The following is a 20,256-nucleotide window of genomic DNA, read 5'->3' as shown; positions in this document are numbered from 1 at the left end:
GTCATGTTGGTTAACTTCATGTGAAGGAAAGAGCAAGTGATTATGGTGACAGGATTTAGCAGGTTCCCACAGGTCTGGTAAAATGACATTTGCCTCCTTTATTTTGTGTATTTTGTTTATGTTGGAGAGGACCAAATGATTTAATAATTCTTACTGCTAAAAAGGATAGGTGAGTCAGCATCCAAAATGTCTTATGTTAGCACATCAGGCCTCCTGCTTTACTGAATGCCCTCATATATTCAGTGATTTTCCTTATAGTTCTGGCCTTAGGAGCATGGTGCTTTCTTCTGCTTCCCTCATCCTTTATCTTTCCTCCTACATAATCAGCATCATGTTCCCAGGCCCATCTTCTTGATTACAACACAATACACAGGTAGTGAGGAAAAGAAGGCAGCCATGTAGTTGATAAGTTTACTTTTGTCTAGATCAAATGTTTTTCCTCATTTTTTGAAGGGCTTGTCCCAAGTCTGGTTTGTTAGCTTTAAAACAAATTCAAAACAATCAATATTAATAAATATCTACTGTGAGCAAAAATCTCTACTAAAGATTATAGAAAAAAGACAGACAGGTTTAAATGCCATGAAGGGAATAAGTAACAGAATTGGGACTTTAAAGGAGAGAAAGGTCATATTTATTTGAAAATCAGAAAGACTTCAGAGAGAAGGTACAATTTACAAATGTATTTTGAGCCAAGTGCAATGAATCATATCTGTAATCCCAGCCACTCAGGAGGTGGTGATCAGGAGGATCATGGTCTGAGACCAGCCAGGGCAAAAAGTTCCCAAGACCCTGCTCTGTATTGGTGGCTCACACTCATACCCTAGTTACTCAGGAGACTGAAATCTGAAATCTGGTGGTTCAAGGCTCAGTGGTGCATACCTGTCATCCCAAGCTATGAAATAGTCTGAATCTGGGAAGATTGTGGTTCCAGGCTACCCTGGGCAAAAAATTTGTGAGACGCATCTCAACAGAAAAGGCCTGGGCATGGTGTTATGTGCATGTCATCCAGCTACCATGGGAAGCATAAACAGGAGCATCTTGGTCCATGCCAGCCCAGGCAAAAGGTAAAACCCTGTCTCAAAATAACCAGAGCAAAAAGGGCTGGAGGCATTGCTTAAGCAATAGAGCACTTGCTTGCAAGTACAAAGCCCTGAGTTTAAACCCTAGTATCACAAAAAAAAAAAATCCAAAAGAATGCTTTTTGAGGGATAGGCAAGTTTTCAACAGGTAGAGAGAGAGGTGAGGTAGTACCTGCTTTCATAGAAAAAATCTCAGCACAATCACAGTCATGGAATTTATTCAGTAGTAAGGAATCATCTGATTGAAGTGAAAACAGGGAGAATAAAAGGGATTTGCCATTATATTGTGGGAAGATCTTGAAAGGAAGGTTGAAGAATTGGTAGGAAATACAGATGCCATGCAAGGCTTTTATTGCAGGAATGACATAATTGCTTCTGCTAAATTAATCTAGCAATAGTGTAAAAGTGGGTTGGGGTAGAAAATTTGGGAAATGTTTGGGAATTTCACTAACAGATGTCAAGGATACACTCTGTGGTTCCATTCTGTTTCTTTCTACTTGTGATACAAGTCAAACTTTGAAATCAGTGAATAATCAAGTGTAATTTCCCTCCTCTGCATTTGCAATATCTGCTGGTCCTTCAAAAGCCAGCTCCAATCCTCTCTCCATTTTTGGATCATTAGAAATGCATCCTCTTCTCCCATTGCACTTAATTTGTGGTATGCATTTTTTCTTCTTCCTAGACAATGATCTCCTTGAGGACAAGGCCCACATCTTCTCCAAAGTTGTGTTTGTTGTATTGACCAGCACAGTGTCTGGCATATAGTATACTCTAAATGATTCAAGGTATGAACCAAGTGAAGGGCAAAAGCTGAACCCAGCATGTGGTAGATTGACATTTGTCCCTATCTTTAACAATTAGTTAGCTGTGTGTTTTCTCTTGGGGCTCTTACATAGAATTCTTCGCCATTTGGGGAATTCGATTCCTAAGTGCCCTTGGTTGGTAAAATCAAGGTCTCAGATAAAAGTTAGGTTTAAAATTTGGGATTAGTTTTTAAAAAGCCATAAAAATTGCATCAAGTGTCTGTTTTATTTTTACTTTAAAAATATCTTTAATTGACAAAAATTGTATGTACTTAAATTGTGTATAACATGTTTTGAAATACGTTAATATATGTATTACTTCACCTACTCATTTTTTGTGGTGAGAACACTCAAAGTCCACTCTCATAGCAATCTTCAGGAATACAGTACATTGTTATTACCTATAGTCATCATGCTATACAGTAGATCTCTTGAACTTATTCCTTCTATCTAACTAAAATTTTGTATTGTTTGAGCAGTCTCCCCAAACCCCACACCCTTAACCAGTCTCTGGTGGCCACCATTCTACCCTTTACTTCTATGAAATGTCTGTATTTTAAAACACAATAAATAAAAGCTCTAGAAAGCATCTGTTTCCAAAGTAAAGCATATTTGTTACTGTCTGAAACATGTTCCAGTAAGTGATCTCCTAAATCACTCTCTGTAAATTGTGTTACATTTCTTCAGGAAGCATTGCTATAGCAGATTCAACCCCCTTTTTAAAATTTTTGAACAGCCCTTTCTGACTTGAAACTTGATTTCCTTTGCACTTTCATTTTTCTGTATTTTATTTTCCCATCAGGGTTAATCTTACTGGTATCTCATTTTAGCTCTGTTTACTGAGGTGCTTTGACTTTGAATCCCTTATCATTTGAATCCCTTGTCATTGTCTTCCTGAGAGGGAACAAGTTACCCCGCTGATGCAATCAAGTGAATGGAGATCTCTGTCCAGGCCTGGGCTGTTAGGCAAAGTACAGAAGATCAGAGCAAAGAACACTAGTAGACTTGAAGTGTTCCTGATGTGTTAAGCTCCCACAATGGAATGCGAGATGTCACTATAAACATTAATTCTTCACACACTGCTGCTCCCAACACGTATGCTGATGATGATATTTAAAAGGCATAGGAGGGCTCCATTTCCAGATTGCCTGTACTTCCTACTCCGTTCTTTCAGCATCTAAGTCTTCCCTTTGTAATATTTCATTTGTACCTCCTAACAAGACTTAAAAATATTCTTCACTTAGTTCCTATGCATGTGTGTGTGTTAGAGAAAGAGCAAGAGGTTTGTTTTCTCCATCCTAGAGAATAGGTACTATCTTCTGTGGTTCTCCCTTATTTATCTTGTTGTGAGATTGCCATGAAGGTTCTTGATAATTTAATTGTCCATTAAAACCAGATCCCTTTTTTCCTTCCAGTACTGTCATAAGCTCTCCACTTTCAGGAATCAATCCATGATCTTTTAGTTTATTACCACAGTGCTATGATTAGACATTCAGGAGATTATAGTGAAGATTGGAATACCCCATTAATGGTTCAGTCAGAATTGGTGCAGGTAAATAGGTATCATTTCCCTGAACAGGTAAAGAAACTGCAGTCTATCCTAAAACCAATGATGCTTCGGCGACTGAAAGATGATGTGGAAAAGAACCTTGCTCCCAAACAAGAGACCATCATTGAAGTAGAACTGACCAATATTCAGAAAAAGTACTACCGTGCCATCCTAGAGAAAAACTTTTCCTTCCTAACGAAGGGGGCAAATCAGCATAACATGCCCAATCTCATCAACACCATGATGGAGCTAAGAAAATGCTGTAACCATCCCTACCTGATCAATGGTGAGTTGGGGCAGTGAGAAGTAATTCTCGAGCTGCATGGGACTCTGCCAAAAGCCAGTGATAATCAGAGTTCTTATATACTGTGTTCTCATCATATGCTAGAACATACATACTTTCACCTTTTTACATAGTATAGAACTGGGGTTCAGAGAAGTTGATGGACTTATCTAAGTAATCTAGCTAATAAGTATACAGAACCAAGTTTGGAACTTACTTCTACCAATCCCTGCTCCTACAGTTCTTCTGCAGGCCTTCTGCCTGAAAGAAAATGGGCATCATTCAGCAGTTTGCTTCCCTAATTTATTCACACTCTAGCTCATACTTTCCACTTGGGGAAAGGGAAATGTATTACTTCTTTGAATGAATGATAATGCTGCAGTGAGATTAAAACTCTGTAGCTGGTTGGACTCGGTGGCTCATGTCTTTAACCGTAGCTGCTCAGGAAGTGGAAATCAGGAAAATTGCAATTCAAGGCCAGCCAAAATGTACAGTTAGCTAGACTGTGTCATAACCAATAAAAACCAAGGCACAGTGGCATGTGCCTGTCATCCCAGCTACATGGAAAGCATGAATAGAAAGGTTGAGGGTCCAGGTCTGCCCAGGAATAAAAGCAAGACCATATTTGAAAAATAACTAAAGCAAAAAAGGGCTGGGGCATGCCTCAAGTGGCCCTGAGTTCAAACCCCAGAACTGCCAGAAGAAGAAAGTCTCTGTAGATAAATTAACCATATCTATTAGAGAAGATTTGGGAGGTTTTCTTAGAATGAATCTTTTTGAGAAATTTCTTAAAGTGAAGTCTGACTTGGATTCTCATAGCTAGTCTATGATAATATTTATTTATTTACTTACTTACTTACTTACATTACTGGGGATTGAACACAGGGCCTTCATAGCAAGTCTAGTGATGACAAAAAGTATAAAGGTCTTTTTTACCAACTTTCTGGAAAGATTTCCTTACCTGAATAAGTTGGCTTAGGGCATACATTTCAGTCTTCTCAGTTTTCTGGTGAGAATTCTCAGGAAAGCAAAGCACTCGATTTCTCTACAAGATGACTCTCCTGCAACAGCAAGCTAACTGTCAAGAGTACTGACCAGGAATACACACCCAGCATCTCCTCACTGGACTGCTGGTCAAGGACCTAAGAATTCACTTCATTTTTCCCAGGATCTGTAAAACAGAGAGCAGCTTTCACCCTTACACTTTGTTCAAAGAATCATTTTTGTTCCGTTGCTTTACAGGGGCAGAGGAAAAAATTCTGGAAGATTTCCGAAAAACCCACAGCCCTGATGCCTCTGAGTTTCAGCTGCAGGCCATGATCCAGGCAGCAGGGAAGCTGGTGCTGATTGATAAACTGCTCCCTAAGCTGATTGCAGGTGGCCACAAAGTGCTCATCTTCTCCCAGATGGTGCGTTGCCTCGACATCCTGGAAGACTATCTCATCCAGAGGAGGTGAGGTTTTCATCAAAATATTGATCCAACACTAGGCAGCTCCTTTCTTTTGGTATCTTTTTTGATCCATTCAAATATTTAACAACAAAACCTGGGAAAAAGGAATCTCCTCTTAAAGACTAAAATTCGGAGTTAATCTATGACCAGGTAGACTCAGTTTTAACTTTCTAGAGTAATCATAGCTTATAACGTAGAATCCTTTGCTTAAGGATTTTTGTTTCTGTGTTAATTTATATTCACTTTAGTTGGAAGAAACAAAATTGAAATAGCATCACAACATCAAGTTTCTGAATACATAAGCTGACAACTCACAGAGAAAGACTTACATCCTTTCTCAGCAAGCCCTCTAAGGTTTTTTTTACATACTGGCTATGACATCGCAATTTGTTTTTTTTGTTCATAGTCCTATAATTCCTTGAACCTGACTTCTGTTACTCATACAAATGAAAGGCCTATGGTGTGACATGGATTATTGAATTCTATTGGTAAACTACATTTGTTACATCATATATTTACCTTAGGCTTTCAGTTGCTGTGACATACCAGTAATCTGAAGGTGGCAATGAAGTTTTAAAATTTTTCAGTTTTAATAATAAAAGACTTTTCAAGACCATAGAAACTAGCATAAGCATTACTAACTAAAGAAAAGCCTTGGGGGAAAAAAAAAAAAGGACAGCTTTTTTCAAGTAGTAAAGTCTTAGATTTTCAGGTGTCTTAGCAGATGTTCATATCCTTTAAGATTGTGTGCCCTTATAGATTACATGAACTTTTTAGAGAGACTGTTAAATGAGAAATTACTACAGGTTTGCTGACATTTAATGTTACATAATAATTCTTCAAGGTCAAATTAGATAATAAAACAATTTCTCAGAGGAATGGAGGTGTGGCTCAAGTGGTGCAGTACCTACCTAGTAAGCGCAAAGCCCTGAATTCAAACCCCAGTACCACCACCAAAAAAAAAAAATTTCTCAGCAGTCCATAGGTTTATATGTAAACAATCAATTGAGACATGTGCTGTTCTTTTTCTTGGGGAAAGCTACTATGAATAAGTTAAAACTTGCAGACCAGTTTTATAGTTTATAAATTTACTAGAGATTAGGAACTCATTGCCAAAGTAAGTAACTTAATCTTAAATCTGTATAGCTGTTAGTTTTCAGGGGCTTTTTTCTTTACAAACCACCCCCAAAATGAGTAACAGTATAACTAAGACTTTGATAAGTACAGAAGTCTTTATTTAGCTCCCTTTTATCATTTATTGCAGTTTGTGTTCAAATTAAGTATTATGGTTTCTCTTGAAAATGTAGAATGTGTAACATTTCCTGTGCCAAAAGTCCCTATTCATGCTCCAGAATTTACCTTTTTAGTCTTTTTTCTATTGTGCATATGTATGTTTACTTTTGTTTATTTATTCAAATTGCTATGTTCTACATTCTCACGTTTTTACTTAATGTATTATTAATTTTTCTTTTTTCTAAACCAAAATTTTGATGTTCTACATGATAGTCTTGTATGTTGGCTCCCAGTTTTTCATCATTCTAAGAAATTCTGTGATGACTGTCCCTTTATAGTTACTGTGATTATTTCTGGATACATGTCTACAAAATGTTCTCTAGTAAAAATACTTTCAGCTCTCTATGAGAATGCTTTTTTTGTCCATATTCTGATCAATACTCTTTTTTGTCCCTTAATCTTTGCTAATTTAATAAGCCAAATTTGTGGTCTCCAACTTTAATTGGTATTTCTGATCAAAACTGAGGGTAGATTTTTTTTCATATTTATTAGCTGTTTTTATTTCTCTTTTGTGGCTTATTTATGTTCTTTTTATAAATTTATGGAAATTATTTACTTAATATGTTGCAAACACTTTCCCTAGTGTTTTTGTTTTGTTTGCCTTTAATTTTGTTTATGGGTATAGTGTTCTATTTAGTTTTAGAAATTCTAAAATTAATAATAGATCTTTGTCATAAAAGCTTTAAGTCTAATTCCTTATAACTGCTTAATTTAATATGCTCTAAAAACTTCATCTCAGCCAGGTAACATGGCTCACCCCTGTAATCCAGATACTCAGGAGGCAGAGATTGGGAGGATCATGGTTTAAGGTCAACCCAAGCCAAAAATTAGCAGGAATCCCCCACCCCACCCCCCGCCAATGTCAAGAAACAATCCAGGCATGGTAGTACACGTTTGTAATCCTAGCTACATGGGAGGGCTAAATAAAAGGATCATGGTTGAAGCTGGCCCTGGGCAAAAATAGCAATTTGAAAAATAGCTAAAGGGGCTGTAGGCATCGCTCAAGTGGTAAGAGTTCCTGCCTAGCAAGTGCAGGACCATGAAATTCCATCTCAACCATGAGATCATATAAATACTGTAAAGTATTTTCATTCTTTCATGGTTTCTTCATTCCATCTGTATCTAACAGGGTTCTTCTGGCCTTCCTATTATCATTACTTTTTTCTCTTTAATTTAGTTTTTTGTTTTCATCAAAGTTATACATGTACATAATTTAAATTGCCATATAATACTTTTAGACTTTGGGTGCATTTTCTGTTTTACTCTATCCTTCCTTTAGTGTTCCACACCACAGAAACAATTAATTTCAAGTCTTTATGCTATTTCTTTGGTAGTTATAATTCTATCTAAATGATGTCATTAGTTTCAGTTTCTTGATATTCTTCTGGTTTACGAATTACCTGTTCTCGCTGTGGAGGATGACTATTGAGGCTTCCTTGCCCCTCATAACCACCATGTATGCAACTTCTCATCTCTAGTCTTCTCAGTTGGGAATATTTTGGGATAGGTAAACAACCTGGGTTAGATTCATATTCTGGGTTTATTATGACTTATGTTAAATTAGAGCTCAACCATATAATATGTTTACTTTTTTCTTTCTTAAGCAGTTTTTTCTAAAGCTAAAAATTATCTTTTTATTCGATTGCTTATTTTTCTATATAGTTATAATTTAGAAGCAAATTGTACCCCAGTCATGTAAATCTCCTATAGTTATGTTCATACCACACCAGCCTCACTGGGGCCACATCCCCTGGGACCTCCCAGCCTGCTTCTCTCTGGCCTGTTGCTCTTCCCATCCAGCACACCGAGATCATATCATCTGCCTTCTTGCATTCTGCTGATGCATTCTTTTCCTTCCTTCTTGACTCAGATCTCTGATGGATTCCATGTTAGATCACCTTTCCTAAATCTCTCTTCTCTCCCTCTCCTTCTCCTTCTCCCTCTCCTTCTCCTTCTTCTTCCTCTCCTTCCCTCCCTCCCGCCCTCTCATTTTCCAGCTGGCTATTGTTGGGAAACAAGACAATTTTTTATTTCCCTTCAGGACTTTTTAGGTTAACATTTCTTGTGCCAAAAACATGTCATTCCCCTCTCCCATTCCCAGCTAGTCCCTCAGAGGTTTTTCCAGAGTGCCACCTGCTTCTTGATGGGATTTAACAGTGACTCAGAATTAGTTTGATGAACCACATGAACTCCTAGGAATCTCATTGAAAAATACATTTGTCATGGAGGGTTAATTGCTATGCTGTAGTTCAATGTGGAAAATGTTATGGTGTCTGATTTCTTCATTCAAACTTATCAGCCCTTAAGGTTTTCTTTGTTCTTGAGCCTCTTTGCCTCTCCAGCTGTCGGTTTGGTTTTGTTCCTACTTAATTTCATGCCAGACTCTCATACAGGAATGGGGGCACAGCCAGAAGATCTCACTCAGGAGAGAGTGAGGGATGATTTAAAAGAACTCAAATAATTCCATTTTTAGTTTTGAGAGAACTACCTTAAAATTACACACATGACAGAAATGAGAATTATTATTCCAACTATCCCCCACTGCTGCTAGATCATAGTTGGCAAAACACTTATCTAATTTTGTGGGATTTCCTTCCTGTACATGATAGCTGAGCTACATCATCACTATTTATCGATTTCTTCTTTTCCAAATGCTGTGCTGATTCTCAGCCTCACTCTGATCTGTTGGACCTCTGGCTCTTCTAATGCTCAGGGTTGTCTTGTCAAAGAGCACCAGGTCCTTTGATCATTCACACGTGGAGAGGTGGAGGTGATGGCCATTGTTTAATTGAATCTCATATTCTGTCTTCTCACACTCCAAATCCTGTGCAGCTTCTGCTATATCGCGTCACTAAACTTCCGTGGATAAACCATCATAGATCATTGAAGCATTGATACATCAAAACCATTTTGCTATCAGTATGGTTTCTGCTTCTATCTTCCATTAGAGTTATAAATTTCCACAACTTTACTAGTGTCCCTTGTTGGTTTTTAATTTCTCTAAGTTTTAAAGTAAAGGCCATCAAGCAAATGGAGCTTGCTTCAGCTCAGTTACCAGCTGAGTGACTGGGCAAGATGCTCTTGGTTTTGTATGGTTTTTTAGTTTCTTCAAGTGTGAAATGAGGATGATAACAGAAACTACTTCATAGGATTATGGTGCAAATTAAATGTGATGGTGCATACCAAGCATGTACCACAGTACCTGGCCCAGAGCAGACACTTAGAACTTGCTATATTTTTTTGTTGTTTTGTTTTGTGGTACTGCAGCTTGAACTCAGGACCTCCTGCTTATTAGGCAGGCACTCTACCACTTGAGCTACTTCTGCCCATCCCAGCTATATTGTTGTGGTTGCTACAAACAATATAAAATACAGACATCTGACCCTTAGTTGTCTTCATCTATGACACAAAATGTTTTTGGTATGCCTTCAACACAATCCAATCACTGCCACCTATTCATTTCTACTATGGTTTCCATGTAATATTATTCTTGAGTGTATTCTAACTTAAAAAAGAGGAAACAACAAAAATATCCATACTTAAGATATGGTTGCATTGTGGCTTTGTAAAAGGAAGGCAATATTTGCACTTATTTCTTTATATTTGTCCTTTGTAAGTCTGAGTTGGTCAGGTATGTATATTTCCTTGCTGTCCATAGCTTTCTTTAAATGGCTTTTCCTTTTCTTCAAGGAAGTCAGAGTTACAATGCCAAATTTAGTTTTCTAAGGCCATTTCTACATCTACCCCTGGATGTCTATCTTTATAGTCTTACCAATTACTTAATCTAAGTTTTAGAATCCTGATTTCCCAAATTCTGGGCTACAGAAAAGTTGGTTCCCAAGATTCATGGTCTTGGTCCTTTTCTTACAAGTTCTTTTTTACTTCTACTGACTAGCTAGTTTTTGCCTGTTCATCAGATTTGGGCCCCTTTGTTAATTGATTTATTGTCAAAGAGGCAAATAAGAAAAAAATAGAAAAAGTAAGATAGGAAAGAATAAGATCGCTGCTGTGTCTTACTTCTATGTTAATTTCATGGTCTCCACAATAAAGGTTTCTTCTGTGTGTTTTCTCTGAATAGAGAGTAGTGTCATGACCTCAGAACAGCTTCATCTCCTAGTCTCTTTCCTCTTACCCGTACCCCGCACTGAACTGTCCACCTTGCTTCTTACCTATCCAAGTAGGTATACATGCCATCTTCATAATATTCCACTTTGCTTCTTTACTTTATTGTCCTCTTAGTAATTTAGTCTCCTTACCTCCATATACTGTAGAAACCTTTCCTCTGATTTATTCCTACTTTCTTGGCAATATAAAGCCCACATTTAGCTTTAAACTTAGAGATTTCGCCATGTGCCTCTGAAGAACTAGGCTAGAAATGACCAACCCATAACTAACAGTACTGTCTTCTTACCACTTGCAGTAACCCTGAGCAGCAGGAAACTGATGTGAACTCTTGAGTCCAAGTTATGAGCTCTGCTGAAAGTCAATAGTTAAGGCTTATATTTGCATTTCTGGTCTTACGATTGCATTCACTGCAAATAAAACTGGGAAATTCTTGATAATAAGTTGCTTAGGAAACTTATTGGGTATCAGTATTTTGTGTTTGTAATTCTTCTAGTCCTTTTTAGTTTGCAGCTGGTTTTTTGTTATGTTCTTCTTTTTGTTTGTTTGTTGGGAGGGGAGCATTCTAAAATGTAGTTTTAAGTCTCTGTCCTACTTCTTAATGTATGGGGCAGGATTCCTTCTAGACTGCTGTCATTTAGTCCAAATTTAGTGATAGGTTTAAGGCCATTGAGCAACAGCTTCCTGCATTGTTTGCTGTTCTCCACTGAAGTCATGATTAACAGCTGGGCTTTCGTTCATTTGGGTCCCCTCAGATACACCTATGAGCGAATTGATGGGCGAGTACGGGGAAACCTGCGCCAGGCAGCCATCGACCGGTTCTGTAAGCCAGACTCAGACCGCTTTGTCTTTCTTCTGTGCACCAGAGCAGGAGGCCTGGGGATCAATCTCACAGCTGCTGATACCTGCATCATATTTGATTCTGACTGGAACCCACAAAATGACTTGCAGGTAACCATTAGGATGATTGCTCTTTACCTTAGCTACCCTGAATCCCAGAGTATCAGACAGGGTTTGGCTTGACTATAGATTATCTGCTGTTGTGTTCATGCTTTGGTGTCAGCTTAGGTCCTTGGTTAGGGGATGAAATCAAATGGGAAGTAGTTGTTAATCTTTCCCACTAATCAGAGAGTGCTTTTGTCTTTCTGCTTTAAATCAAATGATGTATCACAGTGGTAGCATCCAAATCCAGAAATTACTATTATTTTTATCAAACATAAAGATCTCTGACATTTTTCCTTAGTTTGTTTGATAGATGGTCATGTCTCATACAGTAAATGAGTTAACCCAAACAGATGGAAAGTTTCTTGGTGTAGAGGGATGATGGAGGCACCAGTTTATTTGCTCTCCACTTAATGCAGTTTATATGTGCCCAGTTAAGTGCAGGTTTTATTTTCTTATTTTAACAAAACTAAATAATGGGTGGCTTTAAAATGTTAGTGCAAAAATGGATTATAAAAAGTAAGCATAAACAAACAATCCAGGCTTTCCTGGATTGGAGTTCTTCATCAACTGTGTTTCAAAGCAAACACAATGGCATTCTAACCAGATTGGGCAATGAGTCAGCCAAAAAAGAATCTTAACTTGTCAAGAAGACTATTTAGAATATAGATTTACATCCAGACACATGCATATTATATTTTGTGATATATACTAATTCTGATTGTGGGTATGCAGTGGGGAGGGTGAGTGGGTGGCTCAAAATCTTTTCAGTGGAATAGGTGATTGATGGAAAGAAGTTTAGAGATTGCTGCTTCATATAGCTCAAGTGGTACGTAGGGGTTGCTACAAAGGAAGGGATGCAGGGAAGACTGCATTGAGTTGATGGATAGGGCTTCTTCCTTACCCACTCACTTCCACAGCATCATTCTACTTTGTCTTTTCTTAGTAAGCTTCTGTTTGAAGAAAATAGTTTTATTTTTTGAAAGCCAGTGCTTTAAATTATTCAATTTGTGACAGTTGGCTAAAATGAGGAAAAATACCATGATGGAGCATCATAAGCAAATTGTGTGGCCCTACATTCAACATCCAGCTTCAGAGAAAACCTGTAATTATAAATAGCTAACCATCAATTCTTTCTTCTGGTGAAGGGAGGTTTTAATCAGTGATGAGTTGCTAAATATAATGAACAGCCAATTTTTAAAGGGGAACATATACTCAGCACTAAAATAATAATAAACTCTTAATATTTAATCAGCTTACTATCAAGAGCCTAATTACTATACTGATAAAGAGTAGAGGATGGGAAAGTATTGCCTTCTTGCCTATCACCTGTTTTTTAAATAGCTTTATCTGAATATAGTCATAACCATTCCTGTGTATATTATCTATGGTCAATTTCATGTACAGTGGTAAAACTGAATAGTACCAAAAGAGACCTCATAGGCCACAAAACCTGAAATACTATTGGACCCTTTGAAGATGTTCACCAACTCCAAACAGATGATTGATTAAATCCTTGATGGCAATAAAATTCTGTATTCTTTTGTTTACCTAACTGTGAAGTGTAGTACTTAGGAGAATGAGGATACAAGAAACTAAAGTTGAATGGCTAGTTTGAAGCTATCTGGTTGGACAAGCATGAAGAGATATCCAGGAGAGAAACTGAAGGCATATGGCCAGAGGCAAAGATTTTGGAAATACCATGCTTCTCCTAGGTGAGGTGTAAATATTACTACTTGAACAGGAACAATGCCAAGAAATTGAAAAGGCAAGAATGCTCAAATCTGATGGAGAATGAAAGTCCTTTCTACAATTAATGTACACTAATTAAAAAAAAACACAGAAAAATATTTCTAAAGCATTAGCATTCCTGTATATATTCAGTATAAAAATTCATAATGAAATATTTTACATTTTTCTAAAAAAAAAAGAAAGAAAACCTGATGGAGAAGGTGAAGTCAATCTGAGGTGATCTGCAGTATGTAGCAACCAGAGGAAATCGGTGGGGCTGTTCAGAATTAGGATCTAGGGAGAAGGGAGAAACTTTGAAATGGCTGTTTTTAATATGCACTGCTGGGGAACTGGCAAGAGATTAATAAGGAGTATTAGTGAAATCCAAACTGAAATTGGATAGTGTGAATTTTTTTTCTAGCGTGCTGAGTCAGTTTCCGAATTTCCTGTAGTGCTCACCTTGGATGAAGACACAAAAACGACCAGCACCACAGATGATCCCGGGTGGCAGCTTGTAACCCAGAGCACAGCAAAAGCTTAATGAATGAGGGAATCGATGATACTGGCAGCCCAGGTCAGAATTAGAGTTAGAAATTTTCAACTCTTGGTCTTCCAGACTAGCCTGTCTATTACTGATTCACTGGTTTCTGTTTTTCAGTTGATACGAAGGTTTCATAATTCAGAAGGAAATACAGTTTTTGTTCTTTTTTTGTTGTTGTTTTTAATGTCTGACCAGACTGGTTACAAATAAAAGTAGAAAGTGTAGAATAATTTGAAGACAGGAAATTGGATCAGTAGTTATTAAGAGAGTGGGATTGGTGGGCTATAGTGAAGATATGATAGGTAGAAGAAGGTCCAAATTCTGGGTCTTCCACAGAGATGAAGCAAGTTTCTTGCTTACTTGATATGATAAGGAAGAGGAGATGGCTAGAGACTGCTCACAGAATTACGTGCATTCAACATGCACACACACTTCTGCTTCCAGTGCCATTTCCCCTTGGACTCAAGTGCTATAAATCCAAAGCAGAGAGAATGTCTGGAGACTCAGACCCTGAGACCATCCTATCTATGATTCCCAGGACTTCTGCTAAATCAACTGTGAAGACCAGTGAAAGGAGATCAGGAAAGAAAACTAGACCTTTTTCTTAGAACTATTTTTTCCCCTTAGTTAGATAATGATAACCACACACAGTTATTTATACACATTCATAATTCTAACATTTTTAGTGAATAAGTGAAAGCTTTTAATCATCTGCAGCTCTTTAAGATTATTGCCTTTGGAAGACGAGTTTAGTCACAAAATATTTGGGAATGGGTTGAGGCACATACGGCCTGACATAAATTCCAAAGCTGCAGAAAAAAGAATTCCATTGTGAACAGGGTCTTACCTCTGTCCTGGGAGAATTTTAGAGCAACTCCAAAGATCTCAGTGCAGGTGATAAAAAAATAAAATGTGAGCTCTCACGCTCTACTCAAACAGATTGGCAAGAGCTGGGACAATCCATGGTTCCTCCTAGTGAGGACACACAGGGAAGCATGTCATTGCAAGGACAACTCATGTTTCCTGACTGATCCCAGATAGACTCCTACAGAATCCTGAAAGTAAAACCAGCCTGATTGTGAGAATGCTGGGCTCAACCAAAATGAGCCTGAGTCTCCATGTTCTTAAGCTTTTTGTTACAATAACAAAATACCTAAGATAATCATATTTGGGGGAAAAAAAAAAAAAAGAGGAAAGGTTTATTTTGACTCACAGTTTCAGAGGTTGCAATCCATGATCAAGTGGCCCTGTTGCCTTTGGACTTGTGGCAAGACAGCATATCATGGTGGGGAGTACGTGGTGGAACAGTGGCCAGGAAGCAAAGAGAAATAGGAAGGTGGCAGGGTCCTAATATCCCCTTCAAGGATATGCCCTGCAAACGCCTAATTTCCTCCCACTAGGCCCCCACCTCTAAAAGATTCCACTATCTTTAACATATGGGCCTTTAGGGGAATATTCCAGATTGAAATTATAGCAGTCCCTGAGGCAGGTCTACAGACACACCAACTTGCTTGCTATTCTCTGGAAAATCAGATGAGAGTCAGAAAACAGCCTTAGGTTTCCGTGATCATTTTTATTATTTTAACAAAAGTCTGTCTTCTCTTTTGATCATTTTTCTGGGGTTTTCTAGTTTTTGTAGGTAGAATTAAAAGTTTCAGACTTGATAGATAGATACACATATGGTATTTTTTGGTTGTTTGGGATTTTGAGACAGGGTCTTACTGGTAGTTCAGAGTGGTCTAGAACTTGCTATGTAGCCCAGGCTGGCCTGGAACTTGAGATCCTCCTTCCTTGCCCTTCTGAGTGCTGGGATTATAGGTACCAGTAGGTCCAGTTAGAGATTTTTTTTTCCCCTTTGACAGTAGTGGGGTTTGAACTCAGGACTTCACACTTGCAAGGCAGGTGCTCTGCCCCTTGTGCCACTCCTCAGCACTAGAGATATTTTTTAATGAAAGTCTTCATTGTATATATTGTCAGTGTAGTATCACTATCCCCTTCCCAAATTCTCCCCTTTCCAGAAAAGTGCAGGCACAAGTTCATTAAGACCAAGAATAACAGCTGGGCATTACTTAGGAATAACAAAGATTCAGGTTAGTACCAAAGATCTTGACAATATTATCATTTTATTATGCTGTAGAGGGAAATTGATATTTAGTTCACCATAATAAGATCTTATCTAGAGATATCAGATAAATGGCCACAACCTCTCTCAAACCTTGAGTATGTCAGTATTAACATCACAGTATGTAGAATATTCAAGGATGTAAATTTCCCTTTTCCCACACCATTTGAAAGACACAAATTGTGGTTCCTTCCAATACTTCAGTAGCAGCAAGCATTGTCTAGATTTTTTTTTAAACACCTGAGCTTAGCAAATGACAAAGGGTGGTGACAACACCCTGAGAAGGAAAAAGAGAAATGAAAAATTAATTTCTACTTCTTATGAGGAAGCCAATCTTGCTGCTATCCCTGAAGGCAGAGACTTGACCTCTTGGTAGCAGCAGGGTATCATGCCCAACCTCATAGAAACCACAGCTTCTTCCTCTTTCTTTGCTCCATAATGCCTCTGTTTCTTCTTCCCTGGTGGGCTTTTTGCACCTTGAGGCAAGAATTCCTTAGGGTTGAATAGGGTTCAAAACAACAGTGGTAGGACCACACAGTTATGACCTTCCTGTCAGTAAGGTCCCTGATGGCAGAATTGATAAAGTGTGGGAGCTGATGTCCTAGCCAAGAGCATAGCCACAGGAAGGGAGGAAAGGATCCATCCTGAAGAGATGGAGCCCAGCCCCTTCCAGGGTCACCAAAAGCTGTACTTCAGGAGCCTGCCATACTGCTCAGAAGAAAGAGAGGGACTGATTCTCTTTTCTACTTCCTCTACTGCTACCTTATTGCCAGCACCCCCTGTATCTTAACAATATGTATATGGCTAATCTCGGAGGTTTATACCTGTTGAGTTTACTTTTCTTTACTAAAAGAAAGTAAGGATTGGTATATGCATGCACAAATGCTCCATTATGTCATCCATTTTATTCAGTGAATATTGAACACCAGGATGTGCCAGGCAGTAAAGTGCAGAAGGCACACCAGTATGTTAGATCATCAGTTACTGTGGTCATGGATCGTTCTTATTTGTGGAGTAGGTAGACGGTAAATGAGGAAAAATAAGTAAGATAAACATATACGGCAGTACTTATTCTAAAGAAAATCAAATAAGATGAGACAATAAAAATGATGGAAGTTGGACACCCTGATTTAGACAGATTGACCTAAGAAGACTTCTTTAAGAATGTGATGTTTGCAACAAGGGGATTGGACTTTGATCACATGAAATGACAAGGGGATTGGACTTTGATCACATGATAAAGCGAGAGCACACAAGGGAGGTATGAGGATAGGTAAGACACCTAAAAAACTAGCTAGCATTTGTTGCCCTCAACGTAGAGAAACTAAAGCAGATACTTTTAAGCAACTGAGGCCAATAGGAAAAAGGGACCAGGAGCTAGAGAAAAGGTTAGATCAAGAAGAATTAACCTAAAAGGTAACACACACGCATAGGAAATCAATGTGAGTCAACTCCCTGTATAGCTATCCTTATCTCAATTAGCAAAAACCCTTGGTCCTTCCTATTATTGCTTATACTCTCTCTTCAACAAAATTAGAGATAAGGGCAGAATAGTTTCTGCTGGGTAGTGAGGGGGTGGGGGAGGAGGGGGGAGGTGGGGGAAGGGGGGAGAAATGACCCAAACATGTATGCACATATGAATAAAAAAAAAATGTGATGTTTGAGCCTAAATAAGAAGGATCTTAAATTGTAAGATAATAGGAATGTTCTAGACAAAGAAAGCAAATGTATGACTGTGGAGTGGAGTGAGCATAGGTGGCATACCTGCAGCACAGCGGGGAACAGGCACTTACTGTACACCAGCCTCAAATCATGTGAGTCGGGTTTCCACTGAATATTTTTCTGCCTTTCTTTTAAATGCCTCTCCTTTTCATTCCCTTCTTTCTACTACCCCAAAGTACCCTGTTCTCATGGAATGAATCCATCTGTCTGTGTTCTCAGCTGACTTAAATGACATATTTATTGAGCCGTTTTAGGCCCTGGGGAAACAAATGATGAACTGAATCACTCAATAGAGATTGGACTATAAATGACAAGTCTCTTAAAATATGACAGGACTACTAATCCTGTTGTCATTTTAGGTAGATTATCTTAAGAGAGGCTAGTGGAACTGGCTTTCCAAAATAGGTGTTTTTCTCAGTTTACAAGAAGTCCAGAGATGTGTAGTCCAGGGACTAGCATGGTATTGCTAGGGTCCCATGTTCCTTCTGTCCATCCTCAGCATATGTGGTAAACATCCTCTTGATTCCACACCAAGTAGGAAAAAGAAAGCAGGCAGGCATGATGCTTTGCATAGGAAAGTAGAAGATTTGCAAATAACCCTGTAGACTGCCACATCTCATTATCAGGATTGTGTGACCTCATCATCCCTGTGGAGTTGAAAGTGGTGTCAGTTGAACACATTTCCACCCCATACAGGAGTCGAGTTCTGGGTATAAGCAAGAAAGGGGAGTGTGGCAGTTGGAATGTCTGCAGAATTCCTCCATCATACCTTTGCTTAAAACATTTCTTCAACTATGTCTTGTAATTCACCCTCAAACCCATCTGAACCAAGCCAGGTGAGGTGGCACATGCCTATAATCACAGCTACTCAGAAGACAGAGACTAGGAGGATCACAGCTCCAGGCCAGTGAAGCAAAAAGTTGGTGAAATGACCTGACACCACTTCCCACCTGTCTCAACAGATAAACTGGTGGCACACACCTGTAATTTCTGCTACATGGAAGGCATAAGTGTGAGAATCCCAGTCCTGGGACAGCCCTGGGCAAAAATACAAGAATCTATCTGAAAAACAACTTTTTTTGCTTAAAAGGGCTGGGAACATGATTCAGGTGGTAGAGTTTCTGTCTGGCAAGCGCAAGTCCCTGAATTCAAACCCCTATACAGCCAAAAACATCAAATACCACTGTTGGTACTTAATGGCCACATATTGTTACTGCCTTGTAGGTTGCGTAAATTTTGTTGTTCACTTTGATTACTTTATGTGTGTCTGTCTGTCTGTCTGTTACGGGATTTAAGCTCAGGACCTTGTACTTGCTAGCAAGTGCTCTACATGAGCCACACCCCCAATGCTTTCTTTAATTGTCAGAGTTTTCCATCTAACGCCCAGTAATAGAAATTTGCTACCACTAGATACTGATAGTCTGACAACTAATTGTATTAGCCAAAGACTGTAAACAACTCAGTTGTCTAGCAACGGAAAAATGAATAAACCGTAGTGTATTTAGCTTTGAAAAAAGAATGAGGAGTATCTCTGTTTACTGCTGTGGAATCATCTCTGGATATATTGTTAGTGAAAAAATAACGTGGAAAAGCTATGTGTAGCATGTAGCATTTATCTAAAAAGGCTTCCTCACCCCACCAAGGATTAAAACAGAACAAAAAAACACCTGGAGGGAGCTAGAAAACTGGGTAAAAGTAACAGGGATAGAATAGAAGCCAATGTACTATATAAGCCTTCTTTGTGTATTTGACTTTGGAGCCATTTTAAGTCTTTTACATAATTATAATACAAAATTAATTTTTAAAACTTTGTTAAAAGTTCCAAAAGTATTACATAATCCCAGTATACACTTCACCCAACTTCCTGTAATGTTAGCATCTTATGTAACCGTAGTACAATTTTTGGAACCAGGGAATTAACATTGATATGATACTGTTGACTAATCTATAGACTTTGTTTGTGATCCTTCAGTTGCCCACAAATGATCTTTTTCTGGTCCAGGATCCAATGTAGGATCTCACATTCCACTTGAAAATCATGACTACTTAACCTCCTCCAATCTGTGACAGGTCTTTTGTCTTTCCTTATTTTCATGCCACTTCAAAAAGTTTGCAAGTTTTGCAGAATGTCCCTCAATTTGTGTTTGTCTGGTATTTTCTCATAATTAGATTTTAGGTTATTTTTTTGCAGTAAGAATAACATAGAAGTGAGACTATGTCCTTCTCAGTGCACCTTATGGGGAGGGGTACATGATGTCCATATCTTATTACTTGTGATAGAATTTTGATCATTTGGTTAAAGTAGTGTCTGTAAGGTTTCTCTACAGTAAAATAACGGTGTTTACTTTTAAAGATTAGTTGAGTATCTTGTGAGTAGATTCTTTGAGATCTTATCAGTATTTCTCATCATACTTTTCCCCACTAATGCTAACATCCATCTGTTGTACTTGCCTTCGGTAATTACTACCAATATGTTTGACTGATGGTAATTTTCTATTTCTATCATTTATTGCATTTGTTAATGGGACTTCTACAGTAAAGGAGTTGTTTTTGGTCTCCCATTTGTATCAGTATAGGTTCATGGATATTTTGTTGTTTTGTTTTGTAATGGGCTCTTGC

At 38.3% G+C, this 20,256-nt stretch overlaps 1 protein-coding gene across 4 annotated transcripts in view; it reads left to right on the top strand.

The window, feature by feature from the left end:
• The window catches only part of Chd6 (chromodomain helicase DNA binding protein 6), a 190,622-nt gene that overhangs the window by 109,163 nt on the left and 61,203 nt on the right, over positions 1 to 20,256 (top strand). For all 4 annotated transcript variants that reach the window (XM_074074779.1, XM_074074780.1, XM_020187192.2 and 1 more), the window contains 3 exons: positions 3,462 to 3,717; positions 4,957 to 5,167; positions 11,335 to 11,530. In XM_074074779.1, coding sequence (XP_073930880.1) covers positions 3,462 to 3,717; positions 4,957 to 5,167; positions 11,335 to 11,530 — 663 coding nt within the window. The remainder of the gene's footprint in view (positions 1 to 3,461; positions 3,718 to 4,956; positions 5,168 to 11,334; positions 11,531 to 20,256) is intronic.

The sequence above is a fragment of the Castor canadensis genome, chromosome 5, assembly GCF_047511655.1.
Source record: "Castor canadensis chromosome 5, mCasCan1.hap1v2, whole genome shotgun sequence".
Classification (NCBI taxonomy): domain Eukaryota; kingdom Metazoa; phylum Chordata; class Mammalia; order Rodentia; family Castoridae; genus Castor; species Castor canadensis.
Note: the sequence above shows the minus strand (reverse complement) of the source record. Positions and strands in the feature narration are given on the sequence as shown.